The sequence below is a fragment of the Ornithodoros turicata genome, chromosome 1 (genome assembly GCF_037126465.1).
Source record: "Ornithodoros turicata isolate Travis chromosome 1, ASM3712646v1, whole genome shotgun sequence".
Classification (NCBI taxonomy): Eukaryota; Metazoa; Arthropoda; class Arachnida; order Ixodida; family Argasidae; genus Ornithodoros; species Ornithodoros turicata.
Window position 1 is genome coordinate 26,769,317 of NC_088201.1, and position 19,988 is coordinate 26,789,304.

At 43.2% G+C, this 19,988-nt stretch overlaps 2 protein-coding genes across 2 annotated transcripts; one reads left to right on the plus strand and one right to left on the minus strand.

The window, feature by feature from the left end:
- Window positions 1-3,420: 3,420 nt before the first annotated feature.
- LOC135377731 (proteasome subunit alpha type-7-like) lies at window positions 3,421-6,286 on the plus strand. Its single transcript, XM_064610367.1, has 6 exons — window positions 3,421-3,630; window positions 3,850-3,976; window positions 4,046-4,170; window positions 4,236-4,358; window positions 4,470-4,646; window positions 6,059-6,286. Exons 1-6 carry the CDS (start codon window positions 3,526-3,528, stop codon window positions 6,146-6,148), a joined length of 747 nt encoding a protein of 248 aa, XP_064466437.1. The 5' UTR covers window positions 3,421-3,525; the 3' UTR covers window positions 6,149-6,286.
- Window positions 6,287-11,219: 4,933 nt separating this feature from the next.
- LOC135377732 (probable nuclear transport factor 2) lies at window positions 11,220-19,382 on the minus strand. The gene is made up of 4 exons (XM_064610368.1): window positions 19,104-19,382; window positions 18,790-18,861; window positions 18,608-18,706; window positions 11,220-12,658 (listed from the first exon to the last, which is right to left on the minus strand). Exons 1-4 carry the CDS (start codon window positions 19,209-19,211, stop codon window positions 12,545-12,547), a joined length of 393 nt encoding a protein of 130 aa, XP_064466438.1. The 5' UTR covers window positions 19,212-19,382; the 3' UTR covers window positions 11,220-12,544.
- Between the last annotated feature and the right edge of the window lie 606 nt (window positions 19,383-19,988).

Consider the following 19,988-nt stretch of genomic DNA (forward strand, 5'->3'; position numbering starts at 1 on the left):
GGGGCTCCGCAAGGGGGGGGTGTTTACATGCTTTTGACAAAATATTGCGCAATCTCACAAAATTTTAGGGGGTCTCCTGCAGATTTTGGGGGATGTTAGGGGGTGTAGGGGGTCTGGATAAATCACTGTGCTGGTATACGGTGAGGGATGAAGCTCCCAGAGATGTCCTATGGACATCCATTACCGGATAATGACATTGCGGTCTATTTCGGATGCCCACAGGAGAAGGTATCCTGCACGCAATTCAGCGTACTTCAAATGTTCGAAAATACCACTGATTTGAAACAGAGAAACTAGCTCCCTCTGCACACAGAAGGAGTTAGTATTCAGGCACCCGACCCGGAGCAGGGCACAGAGCCGAGCGAATGCCACACATAAATCCCGTTTCTGAAACCTGTTATCTGTTTCTGTGCATTATCTCAACCAGCACGTTACAACAAGAAAAATTAGGCGTACCAGGTGTAAGCCAACTTCGATGATTTGCAGTCTGCAAGACATTGCGCTCGATCATCCCCGATTTCGTTCAAACAAAATGTGGTTGCAAAACGTGCAACCCCCTCACCTCTTTCCCTGCAGACGGACGCTGCGAACTATGTGAATTTTATGACATCTGAGAAAAGTCATGACGACCTATATGATGCACAATTTTCACATGTGACCTTGAAGCTCGAGGGGGGCATGCCCCCCTCTTGGTACGCCCATGGGTTCAGCTCCGGTTCCGCTTCCGATCCTTGCTTTTATTAAGACCGAGTTCCGAAAACGCTGCACCTGGATGGGAGGGGTGTAGGAAAAAACGGTCCCGGAAAAGAGTGTTCCGGAAAGAAGGGTCCCGCTGGCAAAAGGCGGAAAAAAATGGTCCCGCAGGCATGCAATGGCGTTGCTATCGCTTAAACACGCACAAAAGCACATCTTTAGTGTGACAGATGATGCTCCTCAGACAGAGATATGTATTATGTTTTGTGAATACGGTGTTTTATTTCCTCTTTTTCTTTTCTTTTTTTTTTTTTTTTGAATTGCCTAGTTGTAGGACCTGACTACCCCGCTTGATTAAAATTCGTACCCCAAAGTTGGCAGTAACTCGATCGGTGTGGGACAGATGACATTACTGCTCGAATACGCATGGATTTATTCGGGAACAGACACAGAGGACAATTACATATCACACTTACATCCCGAAGCGAATTGTGTATCCGATTCCCCTGAAGAAAGTCTCCATGGTTCTTCTGCCTCCTACGTACTCCTCGCAGATTTGATGAAGACGTTCCTGGAGACGTAGTGTTGACGTCTTTATCCTTTTCGTTGCTTGGACACCAGATGTTGACTGCCCTACCTTCCCGTCGACCGTTGAGTGTTCGAGCCGCAGCGCGTCAATGGCTCGCCACACGCTGGGGTGAGAGGCTTCTGCATGATTATTCGTCCTGTCTCCACCTTCTAGTGTGACTTCTTACATAATGCACATATACACGAAAATGAAAATAAAATTTCTTACAAATTTCACAATCCACGTCTACTAGCAAAAAAATATTTGCTGTGACTTAAGGAAGATGGATGAGATCCGATGTTTCACCAGTAGATGTTTAGAACTCGTAGGTTGAGATCCGGCGACGGTACTGGAGAAAAGGTTTCTGTCCTTCGGTTGGCGCTTACACTTGACGTCATTCTCTTTTCCGGCTTTGGCCCGAATTCTTAGACCTATGTCAGTGAACTTTTGTCTGTGTAACTAGCTACTCTAGCCTAGGCGTGGTCAGGATGTCAGGAGGGGGCCTTGAATAAAAGTGTGGGGTTGTACCACTGGGGTGGAGGATATGTTTACTCAAAAAAATAATAACTACAAGGAATGGTCAGCCAGGTGCGAAGCCGGATTGCTATTCCTTAAAAACAGAAAAGAACACGGGAGTGACAATAAAAGACTTGTTTCAGCACTAGTTCATAGACTGTTCATGCACGGTATGCACGAATGTGCTAAGAGTGTTCAGAAGAATGTGCGGGACAAACAAAATAACGCCTGGGTCCGGGACCATTTTTTCCTGTCTTACTATAGCAGTGTGATATGTAATTGTCCGCTGTTTTTGTTCTTGAATAAATCCGTATTTGTGCACTAATGTCATCTGTCCCCCACCGATCGAGTTATTGTCAGCTTTGGGGTAGCAATTTTAATCATGCGGGGTAGTTACTACTACGCAATTCAAAGCAAGAAATAAAAAAGAGGAAAATAAAACACCGCATTCACAAAATATAATACACATCTCTGCCACACCAAAGATGTGTGTTTAAGCGATGGCAAGGCTATTGCATGCCTGCGGGACCATTTTTTCCGCCCTTTGCCAGCGGGACCCTTCTTTCCGGGGCTCTTTTTTGCTGACCATTTTTTCCGGATCCCGGATGGGGGGGGGGGGGGGGCAGCATCGGACCATAGCCCACAAATTCTACTCTCTAGATACCAAAACCACTGTCCCATTATTGCATTATTGTCATTCGACACCAAAACGAACACACTTATGTGACGATTTGCTTGTCATGTAGTCACGTTGACTTAACGCTACCATCGGCTGGCTGGCCATGTCTAGAGATGCGAAGCCCCGGAAAAAACCCCGAAATTTTTGGGAAAAAACTGTTTATTTTTTGTTTTTTCCTCGTCTCCGGAAAAATTGCACAAAATTTCCAGGCGACAAAATTCAAAAATGTACATTTTCGTGCCTTCGATACGTTCCAACCCGCCAATAGTGCCTTGGGTGCCAAGCGATTGCCGTCGCGTTCACATAATGTCGGAGTTCTGGTCGGAGTGGACGGGTTGTTCCAATTACCTATCGCTGAGTAGACAGCAGGCTCATGAGATACTCTGCTCTGCATTTATGCCTAGAGGGTGAACACTACTAAAGTTTCTAGCTCATTGTATGCTGTGGCTTGGCCGGCAATGCTTCGACTCTGCAGTACCCGCGTTTGTTTCCATTTTTTTCCAATTTTTCAGGAAAAAACCCGAAAGAAACCGGTTTTTTTCGAGCGATTCAAAATTTCCGGAAATTTGCATCTCTAGCCATATGTCACGACGAGACTGGGAGGTACCCGGGTTCGAATCCCGGTGCCGGCTGTGCTGTCTGTGGTTTTTCCTGGGTTTTCCTCAGACGCTTTCAGACATATGTCGGCACAGTTCCCTTAGAAGTCGGCCCAGTACGCACATTCCCCCAGGACGTCAGTCGTGACGTTGCCTACCTCTGTGAGGCCGACAACGGCGAGCCCTTTCACCACTACCACGCTACCATCGGCACATGGGGCACATAGGTCAGTTTTTCACTGTGTTTCTCTGCGACAGTGATGGTGACAACGTGTGATTCTAGTAGTTGCGTTATATTTCCCCAGAATTCGGCGTTCCCAAATTTGAATGGCTAGTGGCGCCACATGCCATTCCGAATAGATTCATGCAAACAGGTCTGAGCGCTACCACGGTCAGGTGTGTAATTCATCTCCAAGGAAAGTGTGTTGTCATTCCCTCGTTCAGCGTGACTGACCGAAATCTAAGACCACGAAATGGGCACTGCACGATACGATAGAGCTATCACAGTATTCTCACCCGATGGACACCTTTTTCAAGTGGAGTACGCACAAGAAGCTGTCAAGAAAGGATCAACAGCCGTAAGTGTGCCGGCTCCTTCACGAAAATTTCAACAAAGGAATGGTTTTAAAATATATTTGAGTCTGTGGGTCACAAGGAGTGTAACACGGCAAATGATCGGTGCATTAGTTCGTCATATTCATGCGGAACGAGATTAGCATTGCTGTGAAACGCATGTGTGCTCAGTCCCTCTTTGTTCTATGGGAACATTCAAACTACGTTCTTTCCTTTTGCGGTAGGTCGGCATCAAAGGAAAGAATATTGTCGTTTTGGCTGTTGAGAAGAAATCGGTGGCCAAACTGCAGGATGAGAGGACAGTACGAAAAATATGCCTGCTGGATGATCACGTAGTGATGGCTTTTGCTGGTAATGTGCTGCTTCAGAAACAGTCCTAAGGAAACTACTTCTTACCGTTTCTTTCCTACATATTTTCAGGTTTAACAGCCGACGCACGAATACTAATAGATCGTGCTCGAGTAGAGTGTCAAAGCCACAAGCTCACAGTTGAAGATCCTGTGACATTAGAGTACATCACACGGTACATTGCTCAACTTAAGCAGGTACGAATAATCTTTTCAGCTCTTTTGGGCAAACATTGTTATGGCAACACAAATTCTATGTCTAGAGGTACACCCAAAGCAATGGCCGAAGACCTTTTGGGATATCTGCACTTATTGCTGGTTTCGACTTTGATGGGACTCCTAGACTCTTTCAGACAGACCCCTCAGGTGTTTACCATGAATGGAAGGTGAGTTATTGAGTGGGTCATTCCCTGGTGTGCTATAGCTTTTGTAGTGGTTCCATCATTCCCAACGGGAAAATTTCATAACGAAGAAGCTTGTTGTCTTATATTTGGTAGGCCAATGCAACTGGACGTAGTGCAAAGACAGTGCGAGAGTACCTGGAGAAAAACTATGCTGCTGACAAGATGGAATCTGATGAGGCGGCTGTTAAGTTGGCCATTCGTGCCCTTTTGGAAGTTATTCAGGGTCACAACCTCGAAGTTGCAGTCATGAGACGTGGCCAGGCACTTAAGGTACGTTGTCCCTTTCTTTCAAGCTTATTGTTCATAAATGTATGCAAACATGAAGCAATAACATTCTATACTAGTTTCCATACGAACTTCTGTTACAAAGTACATGTCGCAGAAAGTAATTGGCAAGACGTCTCCCATGGTGTCATACACGGAAATGGAGACACAAACAGAATAGGAAAAGGGGCCCATACTTAAGCTCATTATACCAATTGTCGTTGCAGTGCAGAAAAGCTTATACTAGCTTGGGTGTGTGTGTTACACTGGTTTTTCAATTCGTTTCTACACTCTACGCTGTGCTGCATGAAAATGACCAGCAAAATTCGCCATCATGTATTCCATATCTTGTACAACAGTGTTCTGTAACAATATTAAACGAGCACTGAAACGCCACCACAAGTTCACTTCAAATTACGTTATGCGCTATGTTAATTTCGCACTTGTTGTAATTCAAGACTTCCATTACGAAGCTACAATCAGAATTATACCGGGCTTGGTCTTCCCTTGGCACTACGCATTTAACTTTGCTTCAGCTCGTGCATCGGGCACATTTAGTCCATGCTGCATGTAAGCGTGCATGCCACGCCATGGAGTAGTTCCAGCTAAAAACATATTAGTGCAACTTACCAAACGCGCTGTCCAAAGCATGTGAAGATAATTGTTGTCACTAGAACATTTGTGATTACTGTTGTGGGCTACAATTCAGTAAATCGGCATTAAAAATGTGCAGCAATGCGCATCATGCTGCACATGTACACAATGCTATGACAGGACCCGTTCCAAATCCACACGCACACGATGGGCATGCGCACGCTTCTCCTGCTGTCGGTTTGGATGCCGCCAATCCTTGCTTGCTGAGGATCTCATTCGTTGCTGCTAAAGACGGCTCTGTTTTCATTGTGTTGTTCTTCTAAACGGTAGTGCCGTGTGAACTAATTTTGATTGCATTATACTAATTGAAACACAGACTTTCATTTGAGAACAAGTTTTTGCATCTTAGTGCCCCTTTATCAAGTTAGTAAATCTTTGCCACTTGAATACCAGGCTTTTGTCCTCACTGAAGCTATACCGTGTTCAGCTTAAGAAGGAAAAGAAATCTAGTCCGTCAACTACATACACCATTGGAGATAAGGAGATGCGATAGCGCGCCAGGAGAAATACTGTAGCGGCACCACGCAGCATAGTGTCATGTGGCCAGTCTTAACAGCCAATACGGAATAGTGAGTATGATGGATTACATTATCTGGCACAGGAGCGAGCGTGACCTCTCCAGAGTGTCCTGCCATCCTATCTGCGGCGTAGTAATATTTTGAGAAGTGACGGACTAGATTTCTTTTCCTTCTTAAGTTGAACACGACTATAGTCTTTTGTGCGCCTTTAAGAAGGAACTGAAATTTATTCCTACTCTATGGCAGATGCTGGAGACAAAAGAAATCGAAAAGTATGTTGAAGAGATTGAGAAAGAGAAGGAGGAAGAGGCTGAAAAGAAGAAGCAGAAGAAGTAACAATGCTGAAGCCTTTTTTTATGACTGCTTTCTGAAAGCAGTTGAACTGGTTTCTACAACTTGCATTAAGTGCTTGTTCAGTTCTTTTCCACTGCTTTGCAGTAAACTATTTTGCAATAAACTTGCTGTATGCACACCTGGGATTGCCAAAGCATTTTCTCTTGGTATTCCAGCTAAAAATTAAGGTTATTCGGCAAGAAATTTTCTCCACAGTGTATCCATCAGGTGATGGCCCTTCACAAGTTTTTAGAAGGGAGATTGGATGGTCTGCCCACATGGTGGTGCTTAGATGGTGGTGGTTGAGCTCTACTTGAAGGTTACACAGTATCGAAAGTTTTGAGTGCTTTGTACTTTCGTGACTGCTACGCTGCCTTTGCAAGCACACCAGCTTTTCTTATGTGCACTAACATATACTCTTGTGCCACGATGAAATAGAACCACACTTCACCAGCTTCCTTTGAGCCGAAGAGTGGTCCTATTGCATTGTGCATTCACACGAGTGGTGAGCGCGCATTCTGGTATTATGGTATCTACTGCCAGTATTTTTACCAGGGGGAGGGCAAAGAGCTTCCAAGGGGAGGCAAAGTGTGCAACCAATAGACAATATAATGACTTCAATCGAAACCTTTGCTACGCAGGGGATCTGGTGAATAAGATTCAGATTAATCAACAACATGTGACCATGACGGCCTGTGAGTAAAGCATGGGCAATTCCCACAGCCCTTGCTCCCCTCTTAGGACACCCATGATTGCAGGCTTTGTTAAGGTTATTCTTATCACCTGATAGTCAACTCACATAAGTGTGCTCACTATTTGATTCTAAACACAAGTAGATTTATGTAATATACTGTAAACATATTTTTATTCGCGATGTATTAATTTTCGTGAATCGTGCATTCAGTCATTTGCGAAGTTATTTGCAAGTATTTAATTTCGCGATTCCATGGCAGTTTCCTTTCGCGGGATAAACATCGTGCTGTGTTTAAGAGTACAATGTTTTTAGATTTTTTAGCGGTCGTGAAATTTGTGAAAATTAATACATCGCGAATGAAAATATGTTTACAGTATTTGAAATTGAAATGCATCACTCCCCATAAAGCAGTACATGTACAGGGTGTATCATCTAACATGTTAAAAAACTGTATGAAAACGTCTACGCCTCTGAAAATCATGGGGACAACGCTATTGGGGGGAGCTTTTGCCACGACTTCCAAGCCCTTTTATAAATTTTAAGTTGCGCTGAACTCCAAAATTTACCAAACCAACCTGACATTCTTTTGCCAGAAACAAAGTGTATATCACATTTGCCCCATTCCATTACAGAATGCATTCCTTATCACAATGGTAATAGCTAGGATTTTTTTTTTTTTTTTTTTTCAAATACCGTCATTTCAAGGCATGCACATCGTCGGCTGCACTCAGATCTCTGAAAGGAGGAGGACATGGAAATTCCCTGTTTGCTTTTTCCATGCTTCTGCTGATAATGGTAGCCTGACTATAATGTGAAGTTACCTGAAATTACAGCGAGGTTACGGGAATAGACGGGTCACCATTTTCTTCCGCTGCATCTTGCATAAACTCAATGCAGAACCGAGCTCGGTCGACAATTTGCAGGCAGTTTTCACTTTTTTTTTTTTTTTTTCAGCTATCGCCATCGTAGTAGGAAATGTATTTTGCAATGGAATAAGGTAAATCCAACTTGCGTTTTCTGTTTCTGGCAAAAGAACGCAAGGTTGGCTTCGCAAATTTTGGAATTCAATTTCTTGAGACTTAAAATTGATAAAACCACTGGAAGGAAGTCATGGCAAAGGCTCCCTCAAGATATATAGCATTGACCCCATAATTTTCAGACAAGTGGATTTTATAATACGATTTTTTAACACATTATGTGAAACACACAGTATATTTAGTGTAATGCATGTCTATGGATATACTACAGCTGTTACCTAGAGCTGTTGCTATACAGAAAGAATGAGGTAATCAGAAATGGAAGTAATGGAGATCCTGTAATTAAAACGTTCAGGAAGAATCCGCATGAGTGGAACTTCCGAAAAATAGCCAACTTAGGAGCAGTGTTGTGAATTTGATTGGCAGCCAATTAATGGGTGGATTTGAATTGAATCCTTTCTCTACACGGGGACTTGGATTTCAGTTGAATCACTTTTTGCACATGGACTTCAGGTGCACACTTCAATCCAGATTATAAAATCAAGAAACAATTCACAAAAAAGCCAACGAGTGCTAGCACCACAGTGTGAACCTGGACTCTCCTAATTACCAGTCAGAGTGAACCCATGAATTACCTGATTTTCTCCCTTAGGCTCCTGGAGGCTCTATGTGTTGCGTTTGTCCCCAGATAGAGCTCGCCTCAGCTCATTTGCCTACCTGACTATAAAGTACACTGTTCTAATTGAAAGCCCACGCTAACCCCCTAGCTTATTCAACTCCGTGACTGCATCTCTTACTTTCCGTTTAATTGCTGTTTTTGGTAACAAAACTTCACCAAATAACACACTCAAGGCAAACCATTGCACAGAATGAGGTAGTTTTGAGGTAGGTTTGGCTGCTAACGAATTGAAAGCTGCCAATACGGCTCTGAGCTTGGAAACACTTCAGGGTCTTCAAGAACAATCATTACACATTAACAAAAACATACAGGCAACACATCTGAAAAGCAGTCAGAACTGCTTAGCTTCTACGATGGAAATTTAGCAGTCAACCATTTGTGCAGCCATGTGTGAAACCAGCAGTCAAAAACTGGAAAATCCAGCGATCCGACGAAAGTAGAAAAAGCCTCAGGTCAGGGGCTGCCGCTATTTCAAACAGATACTACTTCTACTGAGCACTGTCCTCATCACTGGCAGTGTATTTAAAGGGTTGGCAGATTAAGAGTTAAAGAAGTTTAGGGCATCGTGAGTCACCTCTTGCATTGACAGAAAACCCCAACCACTGGCCCCTGGAACTAAGGACTTTCGTCTAATCACTACGTCAACTAATCAGTGTTTGAAATATTGGTGGCTCCCAATCTGAGGCATCTGCAACAGTTCATGAAATCAACATGCTGTCTTTGAAATTAGTGTTGCCTTGTGCTTTCACCACCAGGCTTTCTGTACCTCTGTGTCCTCAGTGTTCCCAAGGTTACAGACCGAAGCCCAACCAAAGATGCCAGCAATCTACAATCTTCCCAAAGCTATGCTAAAATATCTGTACCACGTGTCAACATTCCTGAGGACATCTAGGAACTCGAAACATAACCATGGAACAATGTGGCTAACTTGAGGGCCACCATATGGATCAGTGAGGGTCACTGCTAGATACAATGTCAAAGGCTTACAAATGGCTCCTTTCATCACAGCATCTTCAGTAGAAGTGGGAACATGATCCAGAGACAGCGAAAATCGGAACAAATTTTGATACGCTGTTTGGGATGATAGTGATCGCTGTATTGTATTAGTATGCTTCAGGAATGATTATCCCTGTTGTGTGTGCCTCAATGAAATGTCATATTCTGTGCATGTACAGAATGTAGTTTACATAACCTCCACATTCTATTAGATGCACATATTTTGTATAGGAAAGCTGCTAGTGTGGCATCACCTATGAGGTTTTCAGTACAGCAAATGTAAACAACTGTCTCAGCGGTATGAAAATGACTATGTTCAGATAAGACAATCTTCCAGAAATATTAATTTATATTACATACAAGATTCCTTTCATATGCAGAAAGTGTTAGGGAAATCAGATAATTAATCTACAGAATAGATGAGTTCAGAAAATCCCGGAGTGCTTAGCGTCGCTTTGAACTGTGGGAGTTTACTAATACGAAAGAAAGAGGTGGCATCCAAACTGTTTGATTTCTCCCCTACCGGTCCATTGTCCACGACCGTCAGCGAAAGCGAATTGTGAAGGATTATTCTTCGTTCCCCCAAGCGCCTAGGATGCAATGCGTGCGCAAAGGGCACTGGGATTTTCTGAACTCATCTATTCAGACAGGCAGGGGTCATGGTAGTTTACGAGATTGTGAACTAGACAAGGTCAGCAAACGTTAAATTAAAATTTCACACACATTTAATTCACACTGGAGGGTTCCAGTGCCCATTTTTCTTGGTCCCTGTGCATGCTTAAATTTCTGTAATGATGTGGCAAAAACAAGTTCAATCTTATTTGTCAGTGACAGATCACACACACTTCAGTAGTACTAAATGGTTTATCAAAGATACATTGTGACCTTTGTAGAGACTCAGTAGGGGTCTCTCTATAGTAGTCCCTAGTATTCTCTCCCAGTAGGACTTGAATCTGCAAGTGCAGCATGTTGAAGACCTTGATCACTGAAAATTTATCCACGGAATAACATTTTTCACTTTTTTAGCACAAGATACGATATACCAGTTTTATCTTCATCGCTCATGAAGGATGAAAGCATAAATCACTTAGTAACCCTATAAATATTTCAATACAGACTAGTTCGTTGGTGGTGTCATCAATATTGAATAAGCAGTCGTAAAAAAAAAGACAGAAGCGAGACTCAAGCTCATGCTCTTTGATTACCAGCCAAGTACCCATCACACCATACTGGTACGACTTCCTTGTGACTTGCCATGGTGGCTCCTCTCTCTCTCTCTCTCTCTCATATTTTTCGCACACACACAAAATGAAGCAGGTGACATCTGGTGGACATGCTGGAAAGTAACCAAATTGCAGCTGGAACAGTGAAACAACACAAAGCCTCAACAACCTAAGAACAAATGAAATGTTGAACTGAGGCTGTTGCATAGACATTAAGCAAGACACTGTATTTGGCTTGGTGATGGGAGGCACATCAGTTCTACCAAATGTGGTAGCGAGAAAGGGCTGCTTGTCCTAAATAGATAAATATGGAATAATGGCGTACGCCAAACCTCAACAGCACTAATTTTGAGTGGCCAGGCTGCTACAAGAGAGCCGAAAGTAACCTTCAACCTTCGTGCTGCCTACTGTATGTCTGTCATGTCGAGCTGTCGAAGAAAATTTGTCCCACACAAAAAGCAAATTTTCTAACTGGTCTAACCAGCAGGAACATCTGACACCTTGCCAATGATAACACTGGTTTATTTCCTAAACTGCAAATACACCTTTGTATAGCTGTTGTTGTAGAAAAAGGTGAAACTTTAGATATCTTGGCAAAGTTAGCAACAAACATGTACTTTGCAATTACTCTAGCCTCTGAACACCTCAGAAGTGACCAGCAAAAAACACATGCAATTAATCGTATGAGACACAAAACAAAAACAGGAAAGATATGAGAACACTAACAGACATACAAGAGCAGTTAAAAATGGCAAATGTATGAACACAACGTACAACCTGCTTGCTAAAATTCCTTCTTCTCGGACTCAAACTATATGCGAGACAGCGAGACTTAAAAAGGTTCTGCTTCAGGCTAATCTGCTTTGCAGTAATGACAAGTTTAGTTGGCTAGCAAAAACAATGATATGGCTCACTTTAGGTCCTACACACAAACTTCCACAAGCGTATCGAGCCTTGTAACTAAATGACTACTTACCAATCGCCACAAATTTAAGTCTGAAACTTGCAATTTATTCCATATGTCCAGTCATGAGGTGAATCACATATTTTGAAACACAGTGTAATTTTAAAAGGGACAAGACAAAAAGTTGAAATGAAAACAGACACTTCAGCTAAAATAACCGATTTAGAACTAGGAACAGTTGAATATTCTGTCGATGTACCCAACATTGTTTTGAGGCTAACACATTGCAAAAGGCTGCTCCAATCTGCAGTCACTTTTTAGTGTTGCCAGTCAGAGCAAATTTTAGCAACAGTGGATCAAACGACAAGCAATGTACTGCACAAAGGCCTCACAGCACAAAGGCCTCACAGCACAGCCCAGTAATGAGTATCAACATACTGACCGAAACACTAGTCTACTGAACTTACACACCTCGACAGTACAAGCCCGCTGAATAAAGGCTGTTCACTGACAACAGTACAAATTTACCTTTTCAAGTTGGCCCTAACATCAGCTTTAAGTACAGCTTGTCCTCAGGAAAGGAGGACATTACCAACCATGCCCAATGGTGAGGACCATTGTACTTCACTTCATAAGCTTTGCAAAAGCTTTCTACAACACTGGTGCCTCAAATTAACTTGAGAAAATCTGCTGTTGCATACCCATCGGATATTAAACAAGTACAAATTGAGAACGTATATTGTTGCATTCAAAGCTACATTATTGTAGCAGACATTTTTAGTGTGGCTGTCACTTTGGTGTAGCGCTCAGAGTGGACCTTATAAAAAGGAGCAATGTACATTTATTACAAACCAGTCATACACGCCTCACATGTGAAGAAAAGGATCCATCCAACTTGCTGTGGCCAAAGCCATTCTGGAGCTCTTTCATGCTGTATGGTGCAGTGCTAGTCTGAACACATCATGTTCAACGTAGAAGCTGTCTGCAATTGGTTTCAGCACAAACACTTGCGTGAACGTGTGGGCTGGGTCATCATCCGTCTGTTTGGAAAGAAATGGGTGCGAAATACAGTGAAATATCATTTTAGTAAAAATTTGTACCAAGCAATATTTCAGTGGACTGTCAAGAAGTTTGTTTTAACATAGCTCATCAAGTGGTGTAATGAACAACAAGAATGCAGATTTTGACAGCATTTGCATGTCCAGTGCCTCTGTCAAAAGAAAAGCACTTGATCTTCAGTGGTACACAGTGTAGCTCTGACAGACTTGTTAACATGTCACTGTGTACACTGTGACAGACTCTCCTCTCCTTTCTGCCAGACACAGTACTTCAACAGTCATTGTTGTAACCTTTGGCCGACCATATTTCTTGTCAAGTAGGAATTTAGCCTACATGACAGCCGACAGCCTAAAACATGCACGGTGTCACAGATACAGAAGAGAAGCTGTGTGAACTCCTCCATCATTATTGTAAAGGAGGCCAGTGAAGTGCTCGACATACTGGCCCATTTCGTAGGTTCCCCAACACCTTTTGCAGGCCTCATTGTAGAGAGTAGTTACAGTTGAGAGAGTTACATTTCAAAGACAAAGAAGTCTTTGTTTCAGCAAATTATGTTTTAGAGCTGAGCTGGATGGATGTTGGGTGGAACAGCACCCACGTATACCAGCAATGTATACCATTTCTTATGTAGACCAACCACTATTATCCAAATATGCCCACAAGATACAGGTGTTACTCCATTTCTAACTGTGCTCCTCGTAAAAGGAAGTCACAGCTTTGATAGCTGAGAGGGGAACAACGGGGAACATATTTTTATACAATATAAGGTACACTCACTCTGTTCAAAAATATATGCACCTAGGCGTGACATTCAGTGGTGACCTGCATTGGAACTGAATGCTAGTGAATGTTTTAGCCCAACTTAATAGTAGGATGTACGTCATAGGATTGTCGCTCGAGGACACTGATTATACAACAGCAAAATTATTTGCTTATAAACCATTGCTGCTTTCAGTTACTTCTTATAGTTCAGTCTGGCAATTTCCCTAAGAAGCCACCATCAAAGTGAGTAGAACAGAACTGGTACAACGAACCGCAATTAGTTTTCTATGTAACAGGTATTTCCATTCTGATTCTCAATTAGCAGATATTTTACCATCGTGTGACGAATAAAATTCAGCACCTAGAAGTACCTACTGTTTACTGTACAAGTGTTTAAAGGAGCACCGGGGGTGACATTTAGCGTTGCTCGAAGTCCTGCCTCACCTGTCAGGTCTATGCAAAATATTTCGCTGTGGTGCATTATAGCTGTGCAATCAAACTTACAAAAAACAGTCTGAGAAAGCAGCCACGGACGGCCGACACAATTCTCGTGTGACGTATCGAAGACTCCGTGCCTTGTTTCTTTGTTTTTTCTTCGCAGCTCACGCGCCGCTTATATATGCTTGAGCTGTGCCACTGTACAGCACTGGCCATGTGAGGGGATTACCATACGTCACGACGTCCTCTTGTTCTGCGATGCGCTATTTTCACGAGGAGAAGGATTTTTCAAGGGTGTGCAGAACAAAGCCCACGCGCCCGCTCTCTAGGCCACTTGTGCTCATCATTCTTTTTTAAGAAGTCATTTTATTCGTTGGAGAACACTCCGCAACGAAAAACAAAAAAATTTGGGGGGTCACCTCAGTGTTCCTTTAATTTTGTGGTCTTAATAATTTGTGAATTCATATTGGCAGGGTGTGCTAGGAATACTTCACGGGACCTTAATTTCGTGATCTGTGTAGTTGTACCACCTTCAGATGCAGCTCATATGTGCCAGAATGCCAGAAGTCTGAGGCTTTGCCAGGATATCGAGGAATCGTCTGTGCTTCCGAGGCACCCACATGGAACCAAACCCTTCCTTGGTTAACTTGATGTTGAGGATCAAGCATACATTCTTAAGTTCCAAACAAGGGTGAGATGACGAAATGAGGTTCGAACGAGTGTGAAATCGATGCTCAGTGCACTAAAATAGTGCACTTTAAATTGCACTCAGTGGGCAAATCTGACAAACTCATTAATGACTCGCAAATTCCATTTTTTCTGCACTTTCCTATCACTTTTACCAATATTTTGTGGGACTTCCAATTTGCAGAGAAGCAACGATCGCAAAATTCATAAAAATGTTTGCTTTTACAGTATCTTAAACGGCATACCACCTATCCAAGGATCCCATGGCTTGCAATGGATGTAAAGGCACAGTAGACGTAATAAAGGGTCGAAACATTTAGTGCAATATCATTTTGGGTCCACCTGTCTGGTTGATTCCTTTTACCGTCAACTTTTAGGGAGTGGAATACCCTGCTCAAGATACCTGTGCAGTGCAGTGCTATACCTTCCTTTGTATCCGATATAAAACATTATTAGAGTGGAAACTCTTATCGATGTTGTGTGTGAATGAACGCTCATAGATATATATATTGTTTCCCTTGTACACCTGCACTGTTGCTGCTACCGCTTATGGTAATGAATGCCAACAATAACACATGTACGCGTGTAACACTATGTGCACACAAACGGCACTGTGTGGGCTAAGGCCCCTTGTTTTCTGCTGCGGCAAATTCAAAATTCTGCGATTTTCCGCGGCGAGCAGTCAAAGGCTGCTTGAAACGGGAAACACTTTCTTTTCTTGGATAATGTGAGAACAAAAATATATTTTATAAAATTACAGATTCAAAGCACTGTTGTGGCTCAACATTAGTATTTTTTTTTTAAGTTCCGTGTTAGCGCCGCGAAGCAACTGTGGCTATGAGCGGCATACAGACGTGGATAGATGGAGAGAGGACAGCAGGAAGGAGTGGGGGGGGGGGGGGGACAGGGGGGTTAGTTTGCGTCCTGGGCCGACTTGAGGGAGAACTGTGCCGAATTCGCCTGGAAAGCCTTCGGAAAACCCAGGGAAAACCTCAGACAGCACAGCCGGTGACAGGATTCGAACCTGTGTCACCTCCCAGTCTCGGCGTGGAAAGCAATCATCTTAACCACTACGCCACGGGAGCTGGTAGGCTCAACATTACATACATAATATCTTGTGTTCTCCTCTGATGCGGTCTGTCGCCTGCAATCATTTCATAGCCCGTGAAAGATCTTTCAGCATCTGCAGAGTTTATAGGGACTTTATAGGAAGGTGTTTACAATACATGCCCTGGGGAAGTTACATCTTTAGGACACCCTTTTTTGTTCTTGGGCTGTAGGCATTATTTAAGAATCTTAACTTTTTGAAGGCAACCTCCCAGACATCAAATCGAAATCCCCCACTGTCACCGCTAAACTGCACATGGGAGGGACGCCGCCCCTTCTTCAGGCGAAGTATGCACAATAAACTTGGGCTAACGTTAAACTACAATCTGTCTGCGTTTGTCCTGCAGCATGGACAATTTCGTAAAGCAGGCTTGAATTTTGTAGAGCAGGCTTCACCTCATGCAGGGAAGCATCAGGTGAAGCCCACTTTCGGGAGGTGTCCTTCGTATTCGGCGAATAGTCGAATATCCGGAAACCCGAATATTAGGTATTCAATTCACGAATAGAATGCTTCAAGTGATTGATATTCGATTCGAATTTGAGGACTCGAATATCCGCACATGCCTAAGAATAAGGGATTCTGTGAAATTCTCTACCAAACGAAGGATTCCGTGAAATTTCGCGGAAAACTGAGGGCCTTAGCTAAGACTATCGGGAACGTTATTCCCAAAAATGCAGCTCATAGAACAGAAGGCCTCCACATTTAGTCCAACATAAAATGTCTACCATGACAACAAAGGCCACTTGCCTGCCTGTCACTGGTGTGATCAAAGTGGAATATACATCATCTGTATAGAATGCATCACAAATGCACCTTTCTAGCCTCTCAGAATTTGTCCAAAACAGAAGTGCTACAATGAAAACTAGCCGTGGTGGGCTACAAAAATGGACGACACAAACACACATGCTTCCAACGCCCAAGAATCAAATTCAAATAACTCCAGAAAATGCTGCTGATGCCAGGACTTGATTCTTGGGCGTTGGGGACTTACGTCTTTGTGCCTGTGTCGTCCATGTTTGTAGCCTGCCTCGGCTAATTCTTGTTGTTTACATTAGATGTCCCCCTGCCATGCGCTGAATGAGTGAGAAAGGTGTAAGAGAGAATGGGAAGAGTTAGTTGGTTTTCCATCCCCCTTGTACTTGAAGCACTGTACAACTCAGGATAGAGCCATGCTTGTGTGGTGTAACGGTAGCTTCCATGACTGGAGATCAGGAGGGTCCAGGTTAGATTCCTGGAGTCAGCACTAGGCCTCTGAGACACACATCTTAATATGTGCTGAATCTCATGCCCTGCGAGCAGGAGCCAGCCCTGCTTGACCATACCCAGATCAAATCTTATCTTCGCATTTCGAGTCTTCTTCAAAAGCCTCTATTAATTAACCATGCAGCATGGAGGGGCATGATGTTGGCCACCCCACCTGGAGGTCCACCTTGATCATGGAAGTCAAATAGCCATTGTCCATCGCTGATTTTACACTTTGTGAATTGGTCCCAAATAACAATTTCCAACAAAGAATTAGCTCCCTTGTGACATTGCAGTCTTGACAGAGATAACCGGAAGGAACTTTGCAAGAGAAAGGACTCCGCCAATAGCGAAAACAAGTACTCACACATGCATTTAAAAACAGGAAATTTGAAGATTTGTGAAAAATTATCCATGCAAAAACAAGTATGTTTTACAATATTACACACAGCAGATAAAATCAGTATGCCAAAGGGTCAGGCCAGGAATGAGCACATTTCAGCACACAGTAAATGTAATAGGTACTGAAGGAGGGAATATAAAAAACAAAGGGGAAATATACAAGAGGGAAGCTTAAGATGGTTTGGCCATAAAAGAAAGGGAATATGTGGTCTCAAGGGCACTGGACACAGAAACTGGCCAAAGAAAAGGCTGCTGGGCAAAAATCACAAGGATATGAAGCTTAAGTGGATCAAGAAGGAACTGACCAATGACAGGTCATGGTGGAAGCAACTTACCAAACATAGCAGCACCACAAATATGCACAATCATTTGTGAAAATGTTTTTTGCTACCTCCTGCATGCAATATCCTCATGGACCTTTGTGGAATTTGGAAATAAATAACTTGTACACCAGAACAATAAGATCAACCTTCTCCAAGACATAATTTCTGGCTCGTTGGTGCATTGTACGGAACTGTTAAAGGTGAATTCAACTTGCAGACATGGACAACCGATGCAGACAAGACCCACAAGGCTTATAGTGAGCCTAATGTGATCATCCAGCACACCGATAGCACTAAAATTCCACACAAATGCACAGTGAAAGACAACCACATTTACCGAGCACAGTTGCCTTCGCCTGTGTCTTCGTGTGGAATTTTTGGCGCGTTAAGTATGGTAGATGTTCGTTACCAACAAGTACAAAGGAATGTTTTAATCATCAGCCTGGTCAGGCACACTACCAATGTACCACCACTGCACAGCACTGGTGTCAAAAGTCATGACATACCTCTGTATCCTAAACCATGGAACGAATTATTCTGGCAATTAGCTTGTACAGTGTGTGTGCAGATAAACCGAACCGCTAAGTGTGCAAATGCTAGTTAGGTTTATCTGCACACACCCTGTATATGATGTCACATGCCATCTTTAGTTTGTTGCAAGTAAGCGCCAGCTTTTCTCAGTCTTTGTACAGGTTTAAGGAATTGATTTAGGGCAACAGAATAACAGGCTTATGTTCAAGGGTTGGACGCTCCTCATCATGTGCATATGCCAACGACAAAAGGTAACACAAAACGAAAGCCAATTGTTACAGAAATACACATTGTATCAAAGTTCCATGAGAGCACTGAAGATATTCAGTGCTTTCGTGGGACATTAACTCGAGCGTAAAAATCATTATATGTTCACCCTTCTACATACATGTACATATTTGTGCATATCTGTTCATGAACCCTTATGAAGGGCTTACCTTGAGCTGTCCTAAAACCGATATAAGTATCCCGCCGTCAAACATGGGCTGACAGTCGATGGCTGTAATTTGATGACCTATCTTCTGGAAGCTCAAGCCCTTGAGACAAAAAAAAAAACGTCAAGTTAAAAGCCAGCACACGAGTTTCTCCGACAAGGTTACACGAAAGTTGTTGAGCTTACCTGTATTTTTTCTAAAATTTTCGTCCTGCCGAATATTTGCATGCCTTCAAACGTCATCAGTGACTTCTCTTCCTGGAACCATATTAAGCTTTAAGCTGCCGCATGAATCTTCAGTATCCAAACAGAAAGCATGGCACTTCCGAAAACTTTGAAGAGACTGTTCAAGTTCGTTACAACTACATATAAATAGTTAGATCAGACAACTAGAACAAGAGGAGTGTACAAAGCACACACCAAGAGAAACGTACACTTCCCCCAGTCGAGTTATTTGAGTACTAGTGTCCAGTTACCCAAATGGTGAAAGATTACCGTACATTGTAGAAATTTCCAAGACCCTGCCGTTGTGCCGGGTCGTCGAACATACAATAATACTGCTGCACAAATGTTTTTCCAATAGTATCGTAGTTTGGATTTAGACTCATATTGATTTTGTATCGTCACAGTATTCTTAGAAACCGTTGTAACGACCAGCCAACTTTTGGAAATAAATACCCGCTACCGTTAGGCCTAACGCGAGACAAACCCGCTACGCGATCTCGCACAATCTCGTTCGCTTCACGAAAAGCCCGCGTAACATCAGCCAGTGCATCAGCCATCGGGCCATCAGCTCTGCTCGTACAGCTTATGCTACTGCTAATGTGAAAAACGTAAACCATTTGAGATTTTTATGAGCTTAAAAAACGAAGTAGCACAAAATGTGGGATAATTAATCATCTGTATGCTCTTGCGATGATGACTTCGCTTGACGCTTTAGTGGCACTTCTGTGGCTTCGAGCACGGCTTTAAATCCAATCCAGCTTCAAATTTCGGCTGCGTCCCAGAACTTACTCGAATAGGCTACCCGCTTTTGGAACGGGGGCCGTGACGTCATCGAGTAGGTTCTGGAACGCGGAGAGTAGCTACTCCCTACTCTCAGGTCGACCCGGGTGAGTTCTGGAACGCAGCACTGGCAGCTCTACCGCTCTACTCCCTCAGACGGGGGTAGCTAGGAGTAGTGACGTCAAAGCTGTCGTCTGGGTCGTCTGCATCGAAATCTATGGTCGTCTGCTTTTGCTGCAGCTTGTCTCGGCTGCATCATGGAGGACGCCCGGAAATTCCAGCGCGGATTTTCCAACCTGGTGCAGAGCACCATGCACGGAACCATATATGTACAACACACATCAGCTCGCTGCATGTGAAGGTCGAATTCGAAAGCTGGT